Here is a 24763-nt window from a genome sequence, read left to right on the forward strand (position 1 = left end):
TGAAAAGACTGAAAGATCTGTTCAAACTGATTTCTGAAACTGATTTGAAGAGCCTAGTTCAATCACTTCTTATCTTCAATCTGTATTGGACTAAATTGTCCAAACCGGAGCCAATTTGCTAGCCGGAAAGAATCCAATTGCAAAAAAAAATTAATGAGAAGACCCCGCTATGATACTTTTCGAGATACCTCTCGTCTCACATATAAGAACAATTATGAAAACTGATGTATCTTTAGAACGTCACTCCTCCAATACTTGTCCTCCCGTATTTTTTTTTGCTTTAGTGCATGTCCACCACATATGGTAGTATGAGCCTGGTGTTTGATTGCACTTCCAGCATTTAACCGATTTGTTTTTATACATGTTCGCTAGTCTTGCAGATGATTAATGCCATCTGTAAAACATTTCGTTGAGGTTTTCTTTGTATGCTATAGACATTGTAAGTTTATGATTTCTGTTCCATAATTTCTCCCACTTGTCCAAATCTATTGTGTAGACAAAATTCTTGGCTACTCTTCCAATACTCGTCAAGTGCAAATGATAACACAGCAGTGATTTATTGTGTGTGTGTGTGTCAAAATAGCCATCAAAATGGAAGCAGCTTCAACAGTTTATTGAACAAGAATAACCATTCATGCAAAAAAAGGAGAGGTCTGTTCAGTTTGCATTGGGGAACCAGGAAAAAGTAGGATCAAACAGAGGGAAGGGACACAGGCTGGAATAGAGAGATATGAAGGCATTATACATGCCCCACAAAATGAAAGCTTTTACGTATGACACACTGAAGTAGGGTGGAAACCCTGCGAATACACAAACACTTAACTCCCCACCGACCTTTGGCCTCACCTGCTATTCCGATGCAGAGGAGTTTCACTGTCCCCCTCCCACCAGGAGATTGTATATTTGAACCCCTCCTTGTTCAAAAGACCCGGCACAGCTCTGGAATTAGTACAAGAGAAGCTCTCCCATCTAGGCCAGACCCCCAAGGGACAAGACCCCATTTTGAACAGGACGGTCCTTTAGGGATGCAAAGCCAAAAACCTTGCCATTTTTCCTCTTAAATCTTCCCAGCGCCACCGAAGGAGTGCCCCTCCCTTCTCCGGGAGACATATCATCCTGGGCCACGGCACCAGGGGGCAGATACCCTGCTCTGCTCCAGCTCAGGGATGGCGCTGCTTCTCGGCAGTTCCAATATGGAGACAGTGTGCTCACGCCAACAGCCGGCTATACTCAGAGAGAGCAGAGGACTTCTTGACGCCATCCCAGATGCGTGCTGCATAGTGGAACCTGAGGGGAAGAAAATATCAAGATTCTGGTCAATGTGTATTAGGTGAAAGTTCTCTATTATGGTGTGGACCTTCACTGGCAAAGCCCATGGCGTCTGATACAAGAGGTCTGGAGCATGTCAATTAGCTTTCTCCTCCAAGGTGGGAGACGGAGGATCTTGTTGTGGCCCGCCAGCGACCAGTGAAGCTCGCAGCAGATTCGGACAGTGAGGAGGTTGGGGAGGAACATGGGCCAGTCCTGGAGTCTGGGGAAGATTCTGACGAGTGCTCTGCGTCAGATGCAGAGAGGGGGCCAGGACCGCATGACAGGTATCAGCTGCCTTCGAAGTCAGACATCAGTGAGGCAGACGAACAGCTGGAGCCTGTTCCCAGTGTGCGCATGCGCAGAGTTGCCAGACGAAGGGAACAGCTAAGGAACATGGGCCGACTTGGGAGTAAGGCCACAGGTGGCTGATGAATTGCTCCTCCCATAGGGAATAAAAGAGGAGTGAAAAGGGGAGGGGAGTTTGCAGGAGACAATTAGTTCATTCCTGCATTCTTGCCAAGTATTGCAGCATCTGAAAGATATCGGCCTGGCCACTCTCCAAGCCTGATAAAGGTCGGTAATTGTGAACTATCTTGAAAGACTGTGGGAGAGGAAAGACTTTGCTGGAGAGGAATTCACTGTCAATTAAATAAAAGGGGTTTATTGGGACGAGGACTCGGCTTCGTGCTGCTGGGGAAGCCTAAGTCAGAACAGATCTGATCTAGGATGTCTCGGCTGCCACAAGTCCCACCGGCCTTAGCTGCAGTTAGACATATGCTTACCAGTTCTTTTCTGTCAGGATGGTATGGGAGAGCTGAGGCCGGGACATGGACATCATCTGGCTCCGAAGCTTGGCAATCAGAGACTGGAAGCTGGGGTGTCCTTTGTATCCAGGAAGGAGGGAGAAGAGAGAGCCACTTCCTGAGGCTGTAAAGTAAACGGAAGACTGGTGTTTGCTCCCTGTTTGTTGGCATGGCCAACAAATACATCCTCCCCAAAAGATTGTGAATAATCCCACAGGAATATGGAAGCTATGACTACCATCCCCACATCTTTAGCAAGTTTCTCCTTTTCATAGGCTCTGAATATTGAATCCCTGCCCGATTCAATATTCAAACAAATGGGAAGCCCCAAAATTCTATAAAGAATCTTATTGGGTCGGAACTTAATGCAACTCATTATGTTGAGCAGAAATCTGTCAGGGGGGAAAGCCCTTGTCTTTTGTCAGAATATTCATGAACTGGAATAGGGCATGGTAACAAGGTCAGCCAATGAATAGGCATAGCAACTAGGTCAGCCAATGAGGACTGTTTGGAAACTGAAACTGGAAGGAGCCTGGGCGTGGCTCTGTATTAAGCTTTTGAGCTCAAAAGCTGCAAACCAGTCTGCTGAATTGAAACTGAAACTCATCTCTGCTGTTCTCTCCTCTGCCTGTGTTTTTTTGCCTGTAACTCTCTACCACGTTGGAAGAATCTGCTGTTGGTATTGTGTGTTATTATGTATATAAAGAGAAGTTAATGAGTCCTGCTTTGTGTGCTTTCTGGATGCGATTTCTGCAACAAACTCTGACATCTTTTTCCTCCCTGTTAATTGTCCACTAAGCACATGCCCCTCCCTGGTAAAATGCAAAGCTCAGATCAGATTTTCTTTGTTTAGCAGAGAAACAGCATGCTGTGTTAAGATATTGTATATATGTGTAGGTCAAAAACCACAAAAGCAGGAAATGGCAGTATCTCATCTCCATGTTCTGGCTACAACAAACCCATACAAACTTCCACAATGAAAATAACAGTTGTTCAAAGTCAGGATGTTCTAATTAAGTGGGTATCTTAAATTCAGGTTTGTCATCTTGATGTTTGGGACAAGACAAACGTGTTCAAAAACGTTTCAAGGTCAACCTATTCCAAAAGGCCTGGTTCACGGTGAACCTGAAGTGATCTGACTCCAGAATGTGGTTGGACCCCCCTGGAAGTTTAGGATGTTTTCAACTCTTGAAATGTTTTGCACATTTGCTCTGTCTGGATGTTTTATTTGGAGAGGAAACAAGAGCAGCTTTGTATCCTGACCGAAGGACAAGAAAAAGCTGGGAAGTGGATTCTCGGGACTCACTTGCTCTGGGTAGCACGTCATCTGTTTCAGAATCCATGAAGGGCAGTAAGAACAGGTTGACCTCTGTATCCAGGTAGCTCTGTGGCAGGCCGGGGAATATGTTACATTCAAGCATGGAAAGAGTACCTAGTAGGGAAAAAATGGAACTACTAAGTTTCCCTGTCTTTTGCCAGGCTGAGCCTTCCAGAAAAAACATGAATTCAAGTTTCTATTAGTGAGTGAATCAATCTTTTTCTTTTTCTTTCTTTCTTTCTTTCTTTCTTTCTTTATCTTTTCTTTCTTTCCTTTTTCTCTTTTCTTTCCTTCCTTCCTTCCAGTTTTTATTTTATGCCTCCGACTCCCCCTCTCCCTGCCTCCCTCCTCCCTTTCTTTCTTTTTTCTTTCTTTCTCTTTCTCTTTTCTTTTTCTCTCTCTTTTCCTTTTTCTTTCTTTTCTCTCTTTCTCTCTCTCTCTCTCTCTTTCTTTTCTTTCTGACTGATTCTACACATGCAGGTGTGTCAAACTCAAGGTCTGGGGGCCAGATCCAGTCCGTGGGGTGCTTAGATCTGGCCTGCGAGGCCGCTCTGGAAACAGCGAAGGACCGGCCCGCAGTGTCTCTGCCAGCAAAAATGGAGCTCGCGAGGGTCCCGGGTGGCCTCCTGAGCTCTATTTTCGCTGGCAGAGGATTGCAGGAGGCAGTCGCAGGTGAATATGGAGCTCGGGAGGTTGTTTTCAGTGGCAGAGCGGTCAGGCCAGCACAGCGCCCCCGATACAAGTAACGTTGAGCTGGCCATGCCCACCCCGGCCCTCCGAGGTCAAACACAACCCTGATGCGGTCCTCAATGAAATAAAGAGTTTTGACATCTAGTGGCAACAGCATCTGAGCATCGAATGACAGCCAGGAACATCTGTGGTCATCAATTAGAAGGTCTAGTTAGTTCCTCCCCTTCTGGTTCCCTCTACATTTGATCCCACACACCAATCCGGATGGCCTTGGATTTTCCCTGCTCTTTCCCATCCCACAATTCTGCCAGAAAACACATACTCCGGACCTGCCTCTGAATCAAAAGTATATGCTCCAAATCCATGCCCAAAATGCTTTGAACCAAACACAGCCCAGTAGGTCCTTTCATGAAATGTTTTGCACATCTTTTGTAAAAGACCCTAAAAAACACACATAGAAAGTCAGCACCGTTTGCTTACTTACCGTACTTTTCAGAGTATAAGACGCACTTTCCCCGCCCCCCCTAAAAGTGGGTGAAAATTGCAGTGTGTCTTATACACCAAATGTTGCCGAAGCCCTGCCCATCCGCCGGCCCCCACCCTTTGGCTGTTTTCGGCCTCCGCACATCACATTTTCGGCCAGTTCCAGGCGACGAATGGGCTGTGGCAAACGGGCCACAGGGAATGGGCTGTGTTGAATGGGCCGCGGCAGCACCAAACGGGCTGTGAACGGGCTGCGGCGGTGGCAAACGGGCCACGGCAAATGGGTGGTGGTGAATGGACAAAGGCAGATTTTTTTCCCTTGTTTTCCTCCCCCCAAAAGATAGGTGTGTCTTATAGTCCGGAGCGTCTTATACTCTGAAAAATACGTGTTTTTTTTTTTTGCAAGACGGTTTTCACACACAAGAAGATTTAATACTGGATGAATTCCTCCAGAGTCCATGGCAGCGTCTCATTTTCCTCACATCAGTCTCAGTCTCAGTTTGTCCACTACCCACTTGAATTGCATTTCCATTCAAGAACTGCAATCCAGTCCTCCAAGCGAATGGGAAAGCAAGTCCTTACCTTTGTATTTCAGGTGTGAATGCATCATAATCTTGTCAATAACAAGATGCATCTGCTTTAGGTTCCGAGGGCAGAAGTTTTCTCTCTTGGCTTTGTTTTGGAGAAAAACTAGAGATGGAGAGAGGGGGAGAAAAGGAATGAACAAGAATCATGAGTCCAGGGCCCTTGTTCTCTCAGCTCACAACTTCAGGTAAATTCTTGCCTTCTACAAGTCAGGGCTCAGCCAAACTAAAAAGGAAGATTTTCTTCTGATTTCCTAGTAAAGGGTTTTTAGTGGAGCAAGTATGTAACCTCCCACATGTACAGGAAGATTCTGTATGATGACAGAATCTAGAAATCTGCAAGCAAAGAAGTTTAATTCTCGTGCAAGAAGAAAGGAAAAAATATATGGAAAGCAACTAGAAAGCAATAGCAATAGCACTTAGATTTATATACCGCTTCATAGTGCTTTAGAGCCCTCTCTAAGCCATTTACAGAGTCAGCATATTGTCTCCAACACTCTGGGGCCTCATTTTACCGACCTCGGAACAAAGGAAGGCTGAGTCAACCTTGAGCCGGTGAGACTCAAACTGCCGAACTGCTGGCAGTCAGCAGTTAGCAGAATTAAGACTGCAATACTACATTCTAACCACTGCACCACCAGATGTCACAGGTGTCAGACCCCAAGAATCAAGAAAGACAACACAGAATTACTTCTAAGCAGTTCCCTTTATTGTTCCTCATCTTTAAAGAGAAACCTGAAAACAAATTAATTGCAGCATTAAATATATATACTCTTGAGAATGTCTAGGGAAGAGCTGTCTTGATCAAGGGTCCACGGCTCTTTGGAAACCGGGCCACATAAGTGGCAGGCGAGCGCACAAAGCTTCATTTGCACAAGCGGCAAGTGGATGCACGAAACCATCCCCCCCCCCATTGCTGGCACTGCTGCCAGTCCGCAGAGCCGGATAGATTGAACATTGCTGATTTTCACTCTCTTCCTCCCAATCAAGCTATCTAAACCTAGCAGCCTCTTGGCCCTCTGGATTACAGCCCCTCCCTCCTAGGAATCCAGACTACATTCCACCCCACACACAGGAGGGCACTATAAAGAGGGACTTGTGATGATGTCCTTCTGTTTGGCCTCTCCTAATCCCACCCCCCCGCCTTCTTCACAATTTTCTACTTTGGCTACCCACCACATCCTGTCTTCCAGCCCAACACCACTTCGTTTGGGACAATTACAGAGGAAAAAGCTTCTGTTCTTCCATACCGGGGTCGGCAACCTTAAACACTCAAAGAGCCACAAAGGTCCTAACCTGGAGCTCCCGTTCAATTCTGGAGCCAACCGGAAGTCCAGTTCCCCCACCATAAAGTCTCCTCCTAGCGCAGCATGCTTTTTCCTCTACCTGTCCTAACCGAAAGCCCTATCAATTGTGGAGCCGACCAGCAACAGGGAGCTGCAGCAGAAGGATGAAAGAGCCACATGCGGCTCCAGAGTCATAGGTTGCTGACCCCTGTTCCATACCGATGTGTGGGTAGTATTCGGTCCCCTCATCGGAGCCAGAGGAGCTACTGGATTCATGGCTGGGAGATGGAGTGGAGGGCTTTACCATTTCAGCTGTCTGAAGGAACCTGCAATGGAGAAGAAAACCCTTCCACTAGTAGTAATCTTGCACAGTACAAGGAAGGATGGCAGGATTCTTCTGTTACACTTTCCTAATTTTGTCACTCCAAAAATATCTCTCAGGGTTAATCTTGTCAGGAAAGTTCAAAGAGGGAAGACAGATTTAAAGATGAGATATAAAAACTGAGGGTGGAAGGGGGCACACCGATTTAACCACATATATATAGCAATCGCCCAGGAAGCATATCCCACTGGTTTCCGTCTACTAGTTGGCATTAAGGTGATCAGTTACGTTTCCTCAAAGATCCAGAAATAGAGCTAAACTAAAACAGTTACACATATATCAAGCTGTTCAAAATTTAGCAGTCTTGCTATTATCAAGAGATCCCAAAATACCTATATTCAGAGAATTAATATTTAGTGACATCTATAGATAAGATTTCAGAATTCAAGTTTTGATTTAAAAGAATAGATTGTATACCCAATTCTGGCCTTATGCAGCAGGAAAACGGATTATTAAAAGACTTTGGACTTAAACAGTTGTCTATACTTCTTCGTTCACAATAGGGCAGGGGGTCTCCAACCTTGGCAACTTTACGACTTGTGGACTTCAACTTCCAGAATTCCTCGGCCAGCATGCCAAGGTTGGAGACCCCTGCAATAGGGCACGTTCCAACCCATCTCTCACCTGTATAGGCTCAAGTCAGTAAACCAGTCTTGTACCACAATCACCACATGGCAGACGGTGAAGAGGAAGGCAGCAATCTGAAGGGACTAGAAAGAAAGAAGCTTCGAGTAAATGGGCAGAAAGGCAGGAAAGGGCCTCTGGGTGCATGCCAAAAATCATGGCCAAATTCTTGGGAGCTGCGTTTACAAGAACAAAGGATCTCTCTGCTCCTGAACTGATGACATCATGATCATCATTTAAGAATGGTGAATTGACTGAAGGTGCAGTCCAAGGAAATATAAGTTACAATGGAGAGAAACTGCAAGAAGACTAAGATGATGAATAGAATAGAATAGAATAGAATAGAATAGAATAGAATAGAATTTATTGGCCAAGTGTGATTAGACACACAAGGAATTTGTCTTGGTGCATACGCTCTCGGTGTACATAAAAAAAAAGATACATTCGTCAAGAATCATAAGGTACAACACTTAATGATAGTCATAGGGAAACAGTCAATATAAATCATAAGGATACCAGCAACAAGGTTACAGTCATACACTCATAAGCGGGAGGAGATGGGTGATAGGAACGATGAGAAGATTAATAGTAGTGCAGGCTTAGTAACTAGTTTGACAGCATTGAGGGAATTATTTGTTTAGCAGAGTGATGGCGTTCGGGAAAAAACTGTCCTTGTGTCTAGCTGCTCTGGTGTGCAGTGCTCTATAGCGTCATTTTGAAGGTAGGAGTTGAAACAGTTTATGTCCAGGATATGAGGGGTCTGTAGATATTTTCACAGCCCTCTTTTTGACGTGCAGGTCCTCAATAGAAGGCAGGTTGGTAGTAATTGTTTTTTCTGCAGTATGTAATGTAATGTAAGGAAAGGAGGAACACAGGATTATGACGTGGCCAAAGGTGGAAGAGAAGAAATTCCCACAATGTCAGAATTAGTGGAAATTACAAAACTAACCGGTTTGGACAGAAAGAAAACAAGGTGCTTTGTTTAAAAAATTAGAAGGCTTTTATCGAATTTTTGCTTTTTTTTAAAAAAAAAAAGTGAAACAATTTATAGATTTAATTACTGAAACAGATGAGAATTAAACAAGGGGTTAAAGAATTTCTGGAAGTTAAGGAGGAGGGGAAACAATAGGTTTGTTAACATCTGTTGAAAAGAAGGTTGGCAATAATTACATTTCAAAACTTTTGTTTAGAGTTTTCTCCTTTCACTTTTTTCTTATGCTATTTTTTCCCCCTCTCGTTTTCTTAAGAAATGCTTTTCACTTTATATAGAATCCTCAAGAAACACAAATAAATAATAAAAAGGAAATGAAGAAGACAGATTTATTGTCCCTGTGTTCTCCAACTATCATATTCCTTCAGCAGCAAACACATACGGATCAGGGCAGAGGTGGGTTTCAACAGGTTCTGACCAGTTCTGGAGAACCGGTAATGGAAATTTTGAGTAGTTCGGAGGACCGGTAAATACTACCTCTGACTGGCCCCACCCCCATCTATTCTCTGCCTCCCGAGTCCCAGCTGATTGGGAGGAAATGGGGATTTTGCAGTAACCTTCCCCTGGAATGGGGTGGGAATGGAGATTGCACAGTATCCTTCCCCTGCCACGCCCACCAAGCCACGCCCATCAAGCCACACCCACAGAACTGGTAGTAAAAAAAATTGAATCCCACCACTGGATCATTATTTCCATAGGCAGGTTCGCTCCGGTGTTTACCTTAACTGAAAGTGCTTCAGGTATTTCCCTACAATTACCTGCCCTCTGCTCTACAAATGATCAGATGGACCATTACCTGCATCTCAACATAGGTATGGGGTAGATTGTACTCCGGTGGCAGCTTGCGGTCATTATTGATCAGGTGATCTAGGATGGAGGGACTGAGAATGGGCTACAAAAAAGAGAAGGAAAACAATGGGGAGTTTTTAGCTATCATTCCTTAGCCAAAGTAACCCAAGTCCCGCCCTCAGTTCTCATAGAAAGCTAATCCTCCCTCGGGAGAAAACGAAAGGAGGACAGGAGTCCTGAACACAATTTGTACTAATGGATATTGTTTGTGTAACCAGCTTTTGGAAGCAGCATTTATACTGAACAAATAAAGAGAGCGCCAGTTTGGCCTCGTGGTTAAGGCACCAGACTGGAAACCGGGAGATTGTGATGGTGAGCTAAAACCAATCACAGAAATATCGCCACATCACCAACCTGAGTATCAAGGAAGATGATTCGCTCCTGAGTGATAAAGAAATCGATGCCACTGGTCTGGTTGCCCCCGCGCTCTTTGATTTCTTGGCTTTGAGTGCGAAACACATATGTCCTACAAAAGGTGGGGAAAACATTCATAGAAAAATGAAGGAGGGCTGAAAATCTACCGCATTATGGGTTAAGGTTCAGGGAATTACACTGATTTGCTGAACCGGTGTGATGCCACGCCATGTTCAAATGTTCAAATATTTAAAGGGCAAGTTGGCAGGGTCTAGAGTTCAGCGTCTCTGCGAAAGGAAGGAAGCGGCCGTGTCAGCTGAAAATAATAACTTACGTATTTAAAACAGGAATATTCAAATAAGCAAAGAAGCTGAATGAAAATTTCTGAACTAGTAACGGACACTGGCCCTGTTTTGGTTTCATATCCATATATTCTTGTTATGGTAAAAATGATTACAATCTAAGGAATCTGCCAACAATCTGCAACATCACGGGGACAGAATTACAGCTTTATCAAGTAGCAGCAAAGGCAGAAAAGGAAAGGCAGTGTGTTCCCTAGATTTACAAACCTTCACGAATTGTGCCTGCGTTCGATCTTATCAATGCAATGGAAAAACAAATCAATCTTATTTCATGAGCTCAAACTTTAACAATGTGTTTAAAAAGTAAGCTGAATTGTTTCCTTTAAGTATCGTTCTATGTTTTTCCTGGTTCCTTTTGTTCTGTATGCTACATTAAAGCAAGAAAAAACTTCCAAACTTAACACCCATTAATGAATTAAGAGCGCCATAACAATCTTCCTTATTCAGTTTGTTTTCAAAGCTCATTGCCAACCCTCTTTGATCAATCTGGTATCCAATGGCAAGGCAGTTCCTCTTCCTAATGCCTACCTACCTCTGATCTTCTTCAGGTTGATTGGCTGATAGCAGTGACATCACCATGGACTTCCCAGTACCTTGCAGTCCTAATACCCCAACTACAAGCACATCTGTTTGGTCCAGGAGATACTAATATAAGAGAGAGAAAGAGGAAATGGGGAACAATTGTAAGCATAACATCTCATAAGGTATGGTGGTATTTTAATATATATTATCTATATTCTAAAACAAAATATAACCCACTTATATTGGCTAGCAATGGTGGAACTTATCAATCTATTATTTGTTCGTTTGCACCCTTTTTAATCTTGTTCTTTTTTCCAAGTTGCATTCCAGCCGAAAGTTAAGATACATACAAATATTGAATATAATCATTTGTGATTCTAACCTACTTATAACAAATAGCTTGGGACAGAATACAAAGTTAATAAAACCAAAAACCTCTCCACGTAGCTCACCAGGAAGTCAGGGGAAAAACCGATTAAAACAAAAAAGCAAATGAAAAAGACATTTAACAGCTTTGGAAAGCAACTGGTTCAGGACAACTAGCCAGATCAGGGGTCAGCAACCTGCGGCTCTGAAGCCACATGTGGCTCTTTCACCCCTCTGTTGCGACTCCGTGTCATTCAAAATATGCATCACAACCGCCAATGTGCGATACCCACCGGCACGCGATTCATTGAGCTTTTCAACCCCCAGTAGGCCAACCATGGATAAATCCAAGAAAAGTTTCAGAAGAAAACAGAATGTTTAATTCAACTACATTGCTAGTTTTATGGCCGCTCAAGAAATAGTCAGGCACGGGAAGGGTTTTGTGGCTCCCGGTGTTTTCTTTTCTGTGGGAAATGGGTCCAAATGGCTCTTTGAGTGTTTAAGGTTGAAGATCCCTGAGCCAGATCAAAGCAGGGTTTCTAAGAAACTTGCAAGAATGGGAGATATAGAATACAAAAAGAGCACGCAAGCAGGAAAAAACTACTAGATAGTCCAGATACCTCAATAGCACTGTCACACCAGTTCATCTGATCATCCACCAGCTTGATGCTATGTTTCATCTTCTCCGGGGCTAACAACTTTGCCTGGCCAACCACAGCTAGAAAAATCAGCAGGCAACAACTTAATCCACAAGCTCCCCATAACAAGAATATATAGTAATATTATATCGCCAGTTCACTCCCCTGTTGATTATTTAAGCCCAGATCAAGGGCCGGCAGCCTTTATTTAAGTCTAGATCAAGAGGCAGGTCTAAACCATGCAGACATACCATGCCTGCCCCTGAAATGCCAAGAGAGATGCTCCTTACCAGCCGCCACAGATACAATGCTTTCATCCCAAGAAGTTGCCTTTTGTGGTCCAGACTTACGGTCCATGATGCCACTGGATGCAGTCGAGCCCATGCCCCGATTCTGGATCTGATAGACTGGCTGGGTGGGACGCTGGCCTTCCTTCTCCACCTTGGCCACAGCTGCAGGGGGCTGAGCAGACACCTCTGTGGTTCCAGCAGGGCCTTTGCCTTCCTCTCGGGACTTCATCAGCACGATGGGCTTTTCCATAGCAGGAGCAGCAGCAGGTGCTGGGACAGGGGCAGAGGCTGGAGCCACCTTGGACTGTGAAGACAAGCAAGCCAAGATTTGCTTTTTTTCTTTTAACTGTTTTTTTTTTTTTACAGCTTTCAAGTAACTTTTTTTCCTACTTTCACTATATCTCACAATACTAGACAACACAGTATCAACAGTAGAGACCTTCAAATTTCTAGGTTCTACCATATCGCAAGATCTAAAATGGACAGCTAACATCAAAAACGTCATCAAAAAAGCACAACAAAGAATGTGCTTTCTGCACCAACTCAGAAAGCTCAAACTGCCCAAGGAGCTGCTGATACAGTTCTACAGAGGAATTATTGAGTCTGTTATCTGCACCTCTATAACTGTCTGGTTTGGTTCTGCAACCCAAGAAGACAGACACAGACTTCCATGGATAGTTAGAACTGCAGAAAAAACAATTACTACCAACTTGCTTTCCATTGAGGACCTATATACTGAACCAGTCAAAAAGAGGGCTGTGAAAATATTTACAGACCCCTCGCATCCTGGACATAAACTGTTTCAATTCCTACCCTCAAAATGACGCTATAGAGCACTGCACATAGAACCACTAGACACAAGAACAGTTTTTTTCCCGAATGCCATCACTCTGCTAAACAAATAATTCCCTCAACACTGTCAAACTATTCATTGTCTGCACTACTATTAATCTTCTCATCGTTCCTATCACCCGTCTCCTCCCACTTATGACTGTAACCTTGTTGCTTGTATCCTTACGATTTATATTGACTGTTTCCTAATATGATTTGATTGCTTATTTGTATCCCATGACTATCATTAAGTGATAATTAAGTGATTATCATTAACCTTATGATTCTTGTATTTTTTTTCCTTTTATGTACACTGAGAGCTTATGCACCAACACAAATTCCTTGTGTGTCCAATCACACATGGCCAATAAATAATTCTATTCTATTCTGTTCTGTTCTGTTCTGTTCTAGTCTTTCTATTCGAATTCCATTTTCCATTTCTATTTCTATTTCTATTCTATACGATGCCTAAAAGAATTGGATCAGGCGAGAGACCCATTCCCATTGTACGTATGTTTCAGATTCTGTGTTCCCTCATTCCCTCTGTAAGGAAAATATCCCATTAATAATATGAAAGAAGAAAGATGGGGCTATGTAGGAAGAAAACAGAATACCTTTCTCAATTGGTCTCTTTCCAACATTAAAGTGGTGAGGGAATATATTTAATAAATTAATATAGCTGCCCAATTTAAACAATTGTGACTTTGGGCAGGATAAATCAACCAACCTAGCAATTTCAGGTAGTCCTCAGCTTACGTCCAGTTGCTTAGCAATCATTTGAAGTTATGACAGACCCTGAAAAAGCTTTTGTACAACCCAGGTTTGAAATTCCAACGGCCAGCCTCCCCCTGCAGTAACGTGACTACAATTTACAATATTTTTTTGCCAGAAACTTCTGTTTACTTTCAGTTTCCGGTAAAAAAAACACCCTATAGCAAACAATGGGTTCATTTAACAAGCACAGCATTCCCTTAACGACTGCCACAAAAGAGGTGGTACTATCAGGTGTGCTCACGTGATGACCCACTTAAGAACCATCACAACTTACAACTGAAATTTGAGCTCAATGACAATCATCAGTCGAGGACTATCTGTATATGATGGGGAGAAAACACCAATACAGGTAAACTAGAAAAATCAATAGGAATCCAAATTTCTATTATACTCATTCAGACGTAGGAGTTAAATCTACTTGGCCCCAATGCGTGAGAGAAGAATTAGCAGCTAAATAAGGCCTTGAATGAAGAAACCTTCACTGGTGAACTCTGGACCCCAAATGATTTATCAGGTATTCTTATAAAACCTAAAAGAGGCAGATCGTGTTCTCCTACATACCCTCTCTGCCGGAGGTTTGGCCAGAATGATGGGCGTCTTCTGCATCATTGTCCCCACTGGTTCATCCATTGGTTCCTACAATGAAATCAAGGTCAGACTTGAGGTGGATCCCTGCCCTCATGGCCATCCCAACCAAAGTGTAGAGACTTTTACCCGCCGGTCTCGATCGCGGTCTCGATCGCGGTCCCAGGGGCCATAGTCACGCTCTCGCCCTGGCCCAGACAGGCTTTGGTGACCCAGTTCCTTCTCTCGGTTCCAGCGACGGCGTCGTTCATACAACCCAGGCTGACTGTGCCCCGACTCCGACATGTGGCAATGGGATCTGGGAAGAGGATAAGAGAGTCCATCTGGGTTCTGAACGATCACATGAGTGAAGAAACGTATTATTTATCCCAGTGGTGGGTTCCAACGGTTCCAACTACCAGTTCTCTTCGCGCATGTACTTTGCGCGCAATCGCCGCGTGCATGTTCGCTTCACTCGCACACATGCCAAACTTGCGCTCCGCGCAAGTGCGTTAGGTTTCTGGCCAGCTGAGGTGCGGCAATCCACTCTGCTGCGCCTATCAGCTGGGTTAAAAACTAAGAAATAAAGGTAGGAATAAAGTGGGGGCGGGTGGGAGGGCCCAGCTCCCAGTCACAGAGAACCGGTTCGGTGACGTCACATCGTCACCACTACTGTCTCGGCCGAACTGGGAGCAACCCACCACTGATCTGTCCTCAGAATGAAAAAGCATGACATTTAAGATGGAATAATGGAGAAACATCACCTGAAAGTATCCGGAGGCTTTGAGTATGAGGAGCAGAAGAAAATTTTAATCTTGGAAGCAGTGTAAAGGCCTGGGGTGTGGGCTAAAGATACACACCTCTGTTCACTATTCACTAGGGAAGGAATTGCTTGAGTCCTCAAAGAGGAACACGGGTAGTCCTTATTTAGTGACTGCCTTGTTTAGCAACCATTCAGAGTTATGACTGGGATGAAAAAGCAACTTTGTGGCCAATACTCATATTTACGATCTTTGCAGGAAAGCAAAGAAAAACAAAGTCAGATCGGAAGCAGTCACGGTTTCACTCAGTGACCGCTTCATAACCAAGTTTCCACTCCCAATTATGTCACTAAATCTGAGCTACTTTTTACATGGCATTCATGTATGTGAAGGTCAGACTTTTCCCTAGACTTGTGTCCTCCAAAACTGTAAACCAGACTGGGGAAAACTGGGAGAATAGAATAGAATAGAAAATAGAATAGAATAGAATAGAATAGAATAGAATAGAATAGAATAGAATAGAATAGAATAGAATTCTTTATTGGCCAAGTGTGATTGGACACACAAGGAATCTGTCTTGGTGCATACGCTCTCAGTGTACATACAATAAAAGATACGTTATCTGTAAGTTCTAGATTTTTTTAAAAAAATTGATGTCTTATTCTTCCTATTATATTGTATGCTTGATCCACAAGGGATGGAGGAAGAAATACTATCTTTAAGGCAGTTTATAATTCTGAAATAAAATAATATGCTGCACAGAGAGAAAGAGAGAACATGCAATCTCCCCTACATTTTTGTTATTATAGGTTGTTGGAGTTTTTTTTTTTACTGTTTTTGCTGGTTGTTCTTGGGTTATGTTGTTTAGCTTTGTGTTTTAATTGCGTTATGCTGCCCAATCTCCCATGCATGAGGTGGACAGCTATATAAATTCAATAATCTAAGTAAATAGATATAAGTGACCTAAATAAGGCAGAACATATCGGGGAAGCAGAATGCAAGCAACCAATACTACTGAGCATGTGCAAAGTGCTACAGTTCTGATGAACCATCACAGATCATCCAAAGTTTGGGATTTAAAAAAAACACAATTTCTAGGGAGAGACGGGCCTATAATAATTGGCGGAGAGATACACTGCGGGTCAGCTGTAGTTGCTAAGCAACCGCCCGTGGACGGATACGAGAGAAAGAAAGCAGCCGCCGGAACTATTTATCCTCTCGCGGAAGGATAACGCTGGCTTTTCTCAACGTTCGCGGAAGAATATTGGCGCACTGAACCAGGAACTACCTATTCTCAAGTCCCGCAAAGCAATACCCGAGCAGCGGAGTCCCGAAAGCCGATACGAACCTCGCTTATGGAAGAAGCACTCCGGCCCAGCGTCACGTAAAGTAGAAGGTAGCGTCAATGGGGGGGGGAGGGAAAGCTCGCTGCGAGGCAGATGGTATTAGCGATGTGCGGTCACGGAAGGAAGCAAAGAAAGATCCTCGTCGGCCACCGTTGTTTGAGCTAGCGCGCAGGCGCAGGAGGTCATCACTCGTCTCGAGCGAGAGCACCGTTAGCTTTGACTTGGCGCATGCTCCCTCTCCACGTCAAACCTGTGTAGGTTTGGTTGGGTGGCCGTCAGCGTTTGGTTCGTCGCGGCAGTTTCGCGCGTACGCATGCGCCAAAAGCCTACAAAGTATGAGCCTAGAGGGGCTTTAGAGCGGGAGGGGCGTGTCTTGAAGCCGGAATCTATTGGGTGGATTGGAGACAGCCTTATTCCTACAGTCATAGCGCCATGTAGTGGTGGAGGTGGGAAATCAACGATAGCCTTGACTCCATTGATTTTGGGACACTCTGGCTGAGGACGATGGTATTTGTAGTGCAAGAAAAAACGTTATCAGTTTTTCTGGCTGTTAGACGCCTTAGAGGACTTCATGGTTATGAGTTACCAAAAGTCATGAAAAGAAGCAAAGTTTTGTAGCAAATATATATATATTTGCGTAGTCCAGGTTCTTAAAATCTGGGCTGCAGAAATCAGGACATGGCAGCAAAACAGACGCGTGTAACTTTTGCACCTTAAAGCTCCCAGCCGGATTTTCGCGACTCTGATCCGTTAACCGTCTTCTGTTCCAAAGCATGCAATGCTTCTTTCCAAAGCGAAGCGCGTTGACTTCAGTACCCTTCAGGGCAGGGCAGGGCAAGGGAGCGGTATCTTGCAATTGTAAAATCCATTGTATATATTCTACTATTGTGGAGATCTGTGTTTTTCAACCTTGCCCCCTTTTTTTTTTTAAAGTTGGGCGGATTTTCAACTCCTCTTAAGGTTTTTGGATCGGGAATTTGGGGAATGGAAGCCCCACCCGCCTGCCCGCCTCTCTTAAAAGTTGCCAAGATTGAGAAGCAACTGCTGTGGATAATAATAGCAGGTGATTTTTTGTAAAGATAGCGTAGATTGAATAGAATAGATCTGGAAGGGACCTTGGAGGTCTTCTAGTCCAGCCCCCTGCTCAAGCAGACCTGGCAGGCCCTAACCCTTGCAAATGGACATCCTGCAGAATTTCGGTTTCGGGGAACAGGCTTGCACTGGTTAGTTATGGTACTAGACAAATACAGAGCAAAGCCTATTTGCTATTACATGACAGACCAATTAGACGCAATAGACACCAAAAACCCCAAAGATTAGAAGAGCCTTGGTAGTACAGTGATCTAAAGCACCCTGTTATTAAGACCAGCTGCCTACAATTACTGCTGGTTCGAATCTCGCCAAGGCTCAAGGTTGACTCAGCCTTCCATCCTTTCTAAGGTGGGTAAATTGAGGACCCAGTTTGTGGGGGCAATAAGCTGACTTTGTATAAATATACAAAAGGATGAAGGCTATTGCTGAGCACATTGTAAGCCGCCTGAGTCTCCGGAGAAGGGCGACATATAAATCAAATTTTTTAAAAAATACGTTTTATCCATCCAAACCGATAATCTAACCCCCAACTCATATGAAGAAATAACAAATAATAACAAACAAATAATTGGGAACAAGCAATGGAAAGGGAAATGAATAGTCTTAGAGAACCGAAGGTATATACCTCCCGCCAAAGTCCCAAATCACAAAACCCCCAACTGGAACCAAATGGATATTTAAAATCAAGAATTTAGATGAATGACAAAATATTGTACAAAGCTAGATTAGTGGCACGGGGTTTCGCCCAAAAATATCCCGAAGATTATATGGATACATATGACAGGAAGAGAGCGGGGAGAAGAAGGAGCTGCATGCTCAGCTCTGAGCTTACGGGAGCTACCTCTTAAGAACAATGCCCCCAAATGCCCTTCAGCCAAAAAGGACCTCGGTGTGTCTGTTTGGAAATGGCAGCAACCAGTTCCAGGCACAAAAACCAGCTGGGTGACCTTGGGCCAGCCTCCCTTTCCCCTCCACCCTTAGAAGCAAGCAATAACAAAACCACTTCCGAAATCATGCAAAAAAAAAAACAAACCAAACACCAAAAAACCCTGCAGGGACTTTTATCTTTATCTTTTATTAGATTTATATCTAATAAATATAGATATTTATTAGATATAAATATCTATTCCAGAAGGACTCAGGGCAGTGAACAGCCATCAATAAAACAAATTTCATTTCATTTATTGGCTTTGTAAAACGATGCTATTAAGTAAAATGTGGACCTATAATAAAAAATTTAAAAACAGTTGAAAAAAAACATATTAAATAGATTTGGCCCACTAATTAAAATCCCTCTATTTTTTAAGAACAGATTGGAATTAAAAAAAAAAAAAACATATTAAATAGATTTGGCCCACTAATTAAAATCCCTCTATTTTTTAAGAACAGATTGGAATTAAAATTAAACCATTAAAAGGGTTAGGCGATACTTGTGATCTATCCATCCCTCCCTCCTTCCGAGCTTTTGGCTTATTCTGCAAAATTGCTGCAGCAGCAGAGGATAGGAAGGAAGGAAAGAAAAAAGGAAGGAAGGAAAGACTACAACCCCCGGCAGCCTTTGCTCCTTCCCCGCATGCGCGCTCCGCTCCGCTCCCGGGCTGGAAGTGCCCCCGCCGCCGCTGCTGCTGCCATTGCGCTTCGGGGAGGGGAGGTGGTTGCAGGGAGCGCGCGCGCGCGCGTGCGCAAGGGAGGCCGGTGCAGGGGCTCCTCGGCGTCTGGGGGGTGGAAGAGGGGAGGGGGGGGTCCTCTGGCCGGGGGCCCCACCGAGCATCATGCAAGGCTGGCCGGGAGTTGCTGCTGCTGCTGCTCGGCCTGCAGGATCGAAGTAGGAGGCAAGTTCGCAGCCCGCCGAGCCGCGCGCGATGCTTTTCCCTTGCAAGAGGGAGGGGAGGTCAGGCTGGGCTGCTGAGGAGGGGGGGGGGGTTGGGAGAGGAGGCCTCATTCTGCAAAGGGGGGCGGGGTTGGGGTTGTGGGGTGGGGGGCTCTGAAGCATCCCAGCTCTGACCTCCTTCTCCTCCTCCTTTTCCTTCCTGGGGACTTTAGGATTGCAATGGGAGGGGGAAGCCTGGGAATTGTTGCATCTGGAGGGCGCCCGGTTGGGGGGGAAGGAAAATCGGAAAGGCGGGGCTGTATGCATTTAGGGGTCAGGATTTGGGGGGTGAGGGGGTTCTGGTTTGTCTTATCAGGCCCGTGGTCGTGGCTGAAATGCATTGCAGGAGTGAAAAGGTGGGGCTGGGGGGGGGGTGTCCAACCCAGGTTTGCAAGCAATTAGAATAGAATAAGAGAGTTGGGGGAGAGCCTTCTCTGTGGGGGCACCTACGATCTGGAACGAGCTCCCCCCGGAGATACGGAGGATTCCGGATCTGCGTACCTTCTGTCGCGCGCTTAAGACGTTTTTATTCCATCAAGCTGGCCTGACCTAAACTTTTCCTCTTTTTAAATGGAATTTTAAATTTGGTTTTAATTTATTGGGGTTTTAAAATGTCTCAGCCAAATTTATTTAATTAGTTTTATCTCTATTTTAAATTTTGTATCTACATGTTTTATTTTATGGCTGTTCACCGCCCTGAGTCCTTCGGGAGTAGGGCGGTATACAAATTTAATAAAATGTAAAATGTAAAAATGGAAGGGACCCTTGGAGGTCTTCTAGTCCAGCCCCCTGCTTAGGCAGGAAACTCTACACCACTTCAGACAAATGGCTATCCAACATCTTCTTTAAAAACTTCCAGTGTTGGAGCATTCACAACTTCTGGAGGCATGATGAATTGTTCTCACTGTCAGGAAATGTCTCCTTAGTTCTAAGTTGCTTCTCTCTTTGATGAGTTTCCACTCGTTGAATATAGAATAAGAGAGTTGGAAGGGACGGGACCTTGGAGGTCTTCTAGTCCAACCCCCTGCTCAGGCAGGAAACCCTATAGCATTTCAGACAAATGGTTATCCAGCGTCTTCTTAAAAACTTCCAGTGTTGGAGCATTCACAACCTCTGGAGGCAAGTTGTTCCACTGATTAATTGTTCTCACTGTCAGGAAATTTCTCCTTAGTTCTAGGTTGCTTCTCTCCTTGATCAGTTTCCACCCATTGCTTCTCACCCTGCCTTCAGGTGCTTTGGAGAAGAGCTTGACTCCCTGACTGACTAGACACCTGACTAGGTGGCTCAGTGGCTAAGTCACTGAGCTTGTCAATCAGACAGGTCGGCAGTTTGGCGGTTCGAATCCTTAGTACAGGTCTCCTGCGTGAGCAGGGAGTTTGACTCGATCACCTCCAAGGTCCTTTCCAACTCTGTTACTGTTAAAAATTCTTTGTGGCAGCCCCTGAGATATTGGAACAGTGCTGTCATATCTCCCTAGTCCTTCTTTTCATTAAACTAGATGTACCCAGTCTCTTTTTATGGGTGTGATTTCCCCCTACACACACGCACAAACAGGGGAGGGAGTTTGCAGATAGGCGAGAGCTGCAGAGTCCAAGAAAGGCCATTTGCCTCCAGAACTGCATCCTAAGTAACTTTGGGGGGAGGAGAGGGAGGATCCATTGTAACTTTGAACCATCCCTGAAGCGACCCGTCGTTAAGCGAGGACTACCTATGACATGGACTCCTGGAGCCTTCAGTTGCCAAGGAAAAAGATCACACCGGAGGTTTCCTTTTCCTTTTTTTTCAGGACACGATGGATTTGGTGACGGGGATGGACGTTGGCGCTGAAATCGAAGTGACTGAAGATGGAGACCTGGATGAATTGCCTCTTCGTTTGGTAGGGAGCAGGCACCGTCGCCCTCTTTTCAGTTTGGAGTTTGGGGATACGCGAAGGGTTGTTTCGAGAAGCTCTCTGACCAGATGGTTCATGGAGTGCCATACAGGAAATTACTCTGACATCAGAATTTGTGGGAAGGGGGAATGCGGTCACCTAATATCCCTTTATATAGGGACGCAGTGGCTAAGACGCTGAGTTTGTCAATCGAAAGGTCGGCAGTTCAGCGGTTCGAATCCCTAGCGCCGCGTAATGGTGTGAGCTCCCATTCCTTGTCCCAGCTTCTGCCAACCTAGCAATTCGAAAGCACGTAAAAAAAATGCAAGTAGAAAAATAGGGACCACCTTTGGTGGGAAGGGAACAGCGTTCCGTGTGCCTTTGGCGTTGAGTCATCCCAGCCACATGACCACGGAGACGTCTTCGGACAGCGCTGGCTCTTCGGCTTTGAAACGGAGATGAGCACCGCCCCCTAGAGTCAGGAGCGACTAGCACATATGCGCGAGGGGAACCTTTACCTTTACCTAATATCCCTTTTGCAGTCTCCGGAAAACCTCTCCTAGTTTGGGGACCTTCTTTTGGTTTCCTTGTTTTTGGGTTGTTGGAGGAGATGATGGTACAAAAAAGGTGCTAATTTCTCCCCTTAAAACTCCTCAAGCCTTTAGTGGTGAATTTTGCCAGAAGCTCCAAGGCTGGTGTCTGTATGCCATCGTTTGGTGCTAAAGATCATGTTAAGGCCCTCATCAGCATGGTTTGTGGTCAGGAATAATAATAATAATAATAATAATAATAATAATAATAATAATAATATAATAATAATAATAATAATAATAGTACCGGGACTTGCAAATTGAAGTTGAGCGACTGTGGAAAAAGAAATCGTGTGTTGTCCCGACTGTAATTGGAGCCCTTGGAGCAATACCCAAAGGGCTACCTTGCTATTTAGAAATTCTAAATTTGCCGGACTTGAACATTTTGACTCTACAAAAAACCACCTTACTCGGAACAGCTTACATCCTCCGATGATACCTTAACAGTTCCTAGGTCCTTGGTTAGGACTCGAGCTGCTGAGCTATTAACCAGCCTCAAAGGCTGTGAATCTCACCAAAGATTAACCAATAATAATAATAATAATATACTATCATAATCCAAACTTTTGAAGAGGGGTTTAATGTGTGCATCTGGAGTAGAGAAGGTAATTATCTTGACCTTGGATGCAAGTGTGACATGCTCTGCCTGTCTCTGGGGTTGGGTGGACAAACTGCGGCCCCTAATTTTGGCCATCTTTGGAGCCTTCACTAACTACCGCAGTTGCCGAAAACTGGAGTTCCCATTTTCTGCCATCTGGAGGTGCAGAACAGAGAAGAAAAAAAAAAGCTATACTCCAAGTCCTATAAATTGACATTTTAAAAACTACTTCTTAAACCCCAGCTAGGTCGATATACGAGGCTGGACTAAATAACCTGTAAGGTCCTTTTTAGCTTATACGTCCTGTGATTTCTTTCCACCGCCAGGAAAACGTCCAGAATTGCCTCTGCTTGGAATCCGTGGACATCTCCAGCAGCGATGACGATGGAGAATCCCATCTGACCTTCTTCTTGCCCGTCAGACGGCCCCCGCGCCCCGCCCAGCGCCGTTTAGTCCACCGCCCCAGCACTGCGTCAAAACTGTCCGCTCCTGAAAAATGGATCCCTCCCTTGTTCTCTTGCCCTTTGCGCCCTGGAGGTCCACCCCCTCCCGGAATACCAGCCTTCGGTGCCTACCAGTGCCAGAAGTGCCTGCAAGTCTTCATGGAGGAATGGCACTACACCCAGCACCTCCAGGACCATGCTCAGGAGGAGGAGCAGCAGCTGGCCCAACTGCACGCAGCCCAGAACCCCACCCGTCCCCCGTCTCCACCCCGCAAGCTCCGCTGCTTGGAGTGCGGCAAGCGGTTCCTGCGGCCGGAGCAATTTGCACGGCACACCAAGTGGCACCTGAAGCTGGTGCGCCTGGGCATCAAAATCCATCACAGGAAGGTAAGTCGACGCTCTTCCCAAGTTTCGTATGTTTACAAGACTCTTGGCGGCACCAGGAACCCCCTAGAAGGAAAAGAAGTCTCTGACCTCCCGGTCGTGCAGGAGATTCTCAGCCAGCCAGCCAGCCTGCAGGTCCCCAGGCCTCAAAGGACGGGCAAGCGGAAAGCTGTCAAGCACCAGAAGAGGAGGAGCGCTGAGGCGTGGCAGCCTCAGGAGCTGCTCAGCTCCACCCAAGCCGGGAATTCCATGGCTGTCCTGGATGGGGCCACCGGGATCAACCTTCTGCAGCCTTGGCAGAAGCAGGAAGGAGTCCTGGAAGGCCAGGTAGCTGGGGGTCTCTTCCAACCGGCGGTCATGAGTGCCGAAAACCAGATCATCATTCTGGACGGCGACGAGGCAGAGGCTGTGCCTGTCGCCGCCGAGCGGCATTACGCCGAGCTGCAGGCCACCGTGTTTGACAGCCAGGGGACCACCAACACGGTGCAGCCGGTGTTCCTAAGAACCGAGGAACAGACGGCCATCCTAGATCCTCCAGTTAGCATCAATCCCCTGCAGGCTGGCGGAGACAAGGACCAGGTGGCCGTCGGCCCCGAGTGGGTCAGCCAGAACCCTTGCACCGTTTACCGGACGGTGCTTCTGCAAGCGGATGATCAGACGGCTGTCGTGGATGGCCAAACAGAGCCCGGTCCTTTCCAGCAAGTGATCATCAAGACCTCTGAAGTCTCCCCCACGCTCTACCTGGATCCTCAGATGTCTTCGCTGGACCCAGCTGCCTTCCATTTGGTCCCTGAACCTCAATACGTCACCTTCCCTTACGGGAATTCCCTGCCTCTGGACAACAGCGAGGCCACAGATGAAGGAGAAAAGGCCTGGGAGTCGCAGGAAGCCAGTTTCTGCTTGCCCAATTTGTACCAGGCAAACAAGCAGCAGCAGCCCCCTCCCACCGTGACCACCAGTCCCAGAAGTCCGGTGGTGATGCGGCTGCTGCCTTGCCCTACAGGGGACCATCCTGAGGTCTTGGACCTAGAGTACGACACGGGGGGTGGCATTCCGGTGGCTTCGGAGCCTTGGGACGTCAACTTGCATGCCGGGCAAGACACTCCCAGTCCAACCCAGGCAGCCGAAGACGGCTTCATTGTGGTGGAGATGGAGAGCGAGTCGGGCCAGCAAGGCCTGGTGGTGGGCGAGCACCACGACCGCCCCCGGCAACGGACCTTCCGGCGAGCCAGAAAGCCGCCCCTTCGCAACGGCAGCATCTGGCGCTTTAAGTGCCCCGACTGCGGGGTCTGCTACAGCCAGCACTCCCAGCTGCGCTCCCACCAGAAGGGTCGGAAACGCCGAGGAAGGAGCTTCCTCTGCGAATGTGGGTCTCCCTTCCGGGGCCTGCTCCACCTGCTGCGCCACCAGCTCCGGCACCTGGAGGAAGCCCTCTTCATTTGCTCGACCTGCGGGAAGTCGCTCCGAGGACACGCCGGTTTGCAAAGGCACAACTCCTGCCAACCCGGCTCGGCTCGTTTCAGCTGCCCTTGTGGCGTCAACTTCCGACGTTTGTCCCGTTACCTCTGGCATCATGTCAGGAGCCAGCGGCCCGGCTTGCGAGTGTACACCCTCGCAGGTTTCCTCTCCTCCACCTGAGCTGGGTGGGCAGGTGGGGCCGGCTGAAGGGCAGGAGGGGGGGGAGCGTTCGGAGGAGGGGATTGGTCGGGGCCCATTCGCTGATTGTTGCTGTCTGCTGTTTGTTTAGTTTCCCCCAATGTAATTAATATAAAGATGGTAATTAAAGA

General features: G+C 46.0%; 2 protein-coding genes across 4 annotated transcripts; one reads left to right on the forward strand and one right to left on the reverse strand.

The window, feature by feature from the left end:
* Positions 1-636: 636 nt before the first annotated feature.
* Positions 637-16388, reverse strand: SMG9 (SMG9 nonsense mediated mRNA decay factor). Of its 2 annotated transcripts, none has more exons than XM_070949656.1 (14): positions 16132-16388; positions 14173-14341; positions 14020-14094; positions 11914-12157; positions 11546-11643; positions 10570-10682; positions 9676-9787; positions 9269-9364; positions 7482-7567; positions 6695-6801; positions 5188-5295; positions 3421-3546; positions 2094-2238; positions 637-1287 (listed from the first exon to the last, which is right to left on the reverse strand). In XM_070949656.1, exons 2-14 carry the CDS (start codon positions 14326-14328, stop codon positions 1209-1211), a joined length of 1545 nt encoding a protein of 514 aa, XP_070805757.1. In that variant the 5' UTR covers positions 14329-14341; positions 16132-16388; the 3' UTR covers positions 637-1208. The 2 variants fall into 2 exon arrangements, with proteins under 2 accessions (XP_070805757.1, XP_070805756.1); XM_070949655.1 differs by having other exon boundaries at positions 11854-12157.
* On the forward strand, positions 16077-24763 carry LOC139321047 (uncharacterized). 2 transcript variants are annotated; one of them, XM_070949654.1, is made up of 3 exons: positions 16077-16179; positions 20878-20967; positions 22476-24763. In XM_070949654.1, the coding sequence occupies exons 2-3, from the start codon at positions 20884-20886 to the stop codon at positions 24612-24614; spliced, it is 2223 nt and encodes a 740-aa protein (XP_070805755.1). In that variant the 5' UTR covers positions 16077-16179; positions 20878-20883; the 3' UTR covers positions 24615-24763. The 2 variants fall into 2 exon arrangements, with proteins under 2 accessions (XP_070805755.1, XP_070805754.1); XM_070949653.1 differs by lacking the exon at positions 16077-16179 and adding an exon at positions 18964-19053.

Source organism: Pituophis catenifer, unplaced genomic scaffold (assembly GCF_029215685.1).
Source record: "Pituophis catenifer annectens isolate HBS135680 unplaced genomic scaffold, rPitCat1.0.hap2 SCAF_9, whole genome shotgun sequence".
Taxonomy (NCBI): domain Eukaryota; kingdom Metazoa; phylum Chordata; class Lepidosauria; order Squamata; family Colubridae; genus Pituophis; species Pituophis catenifer.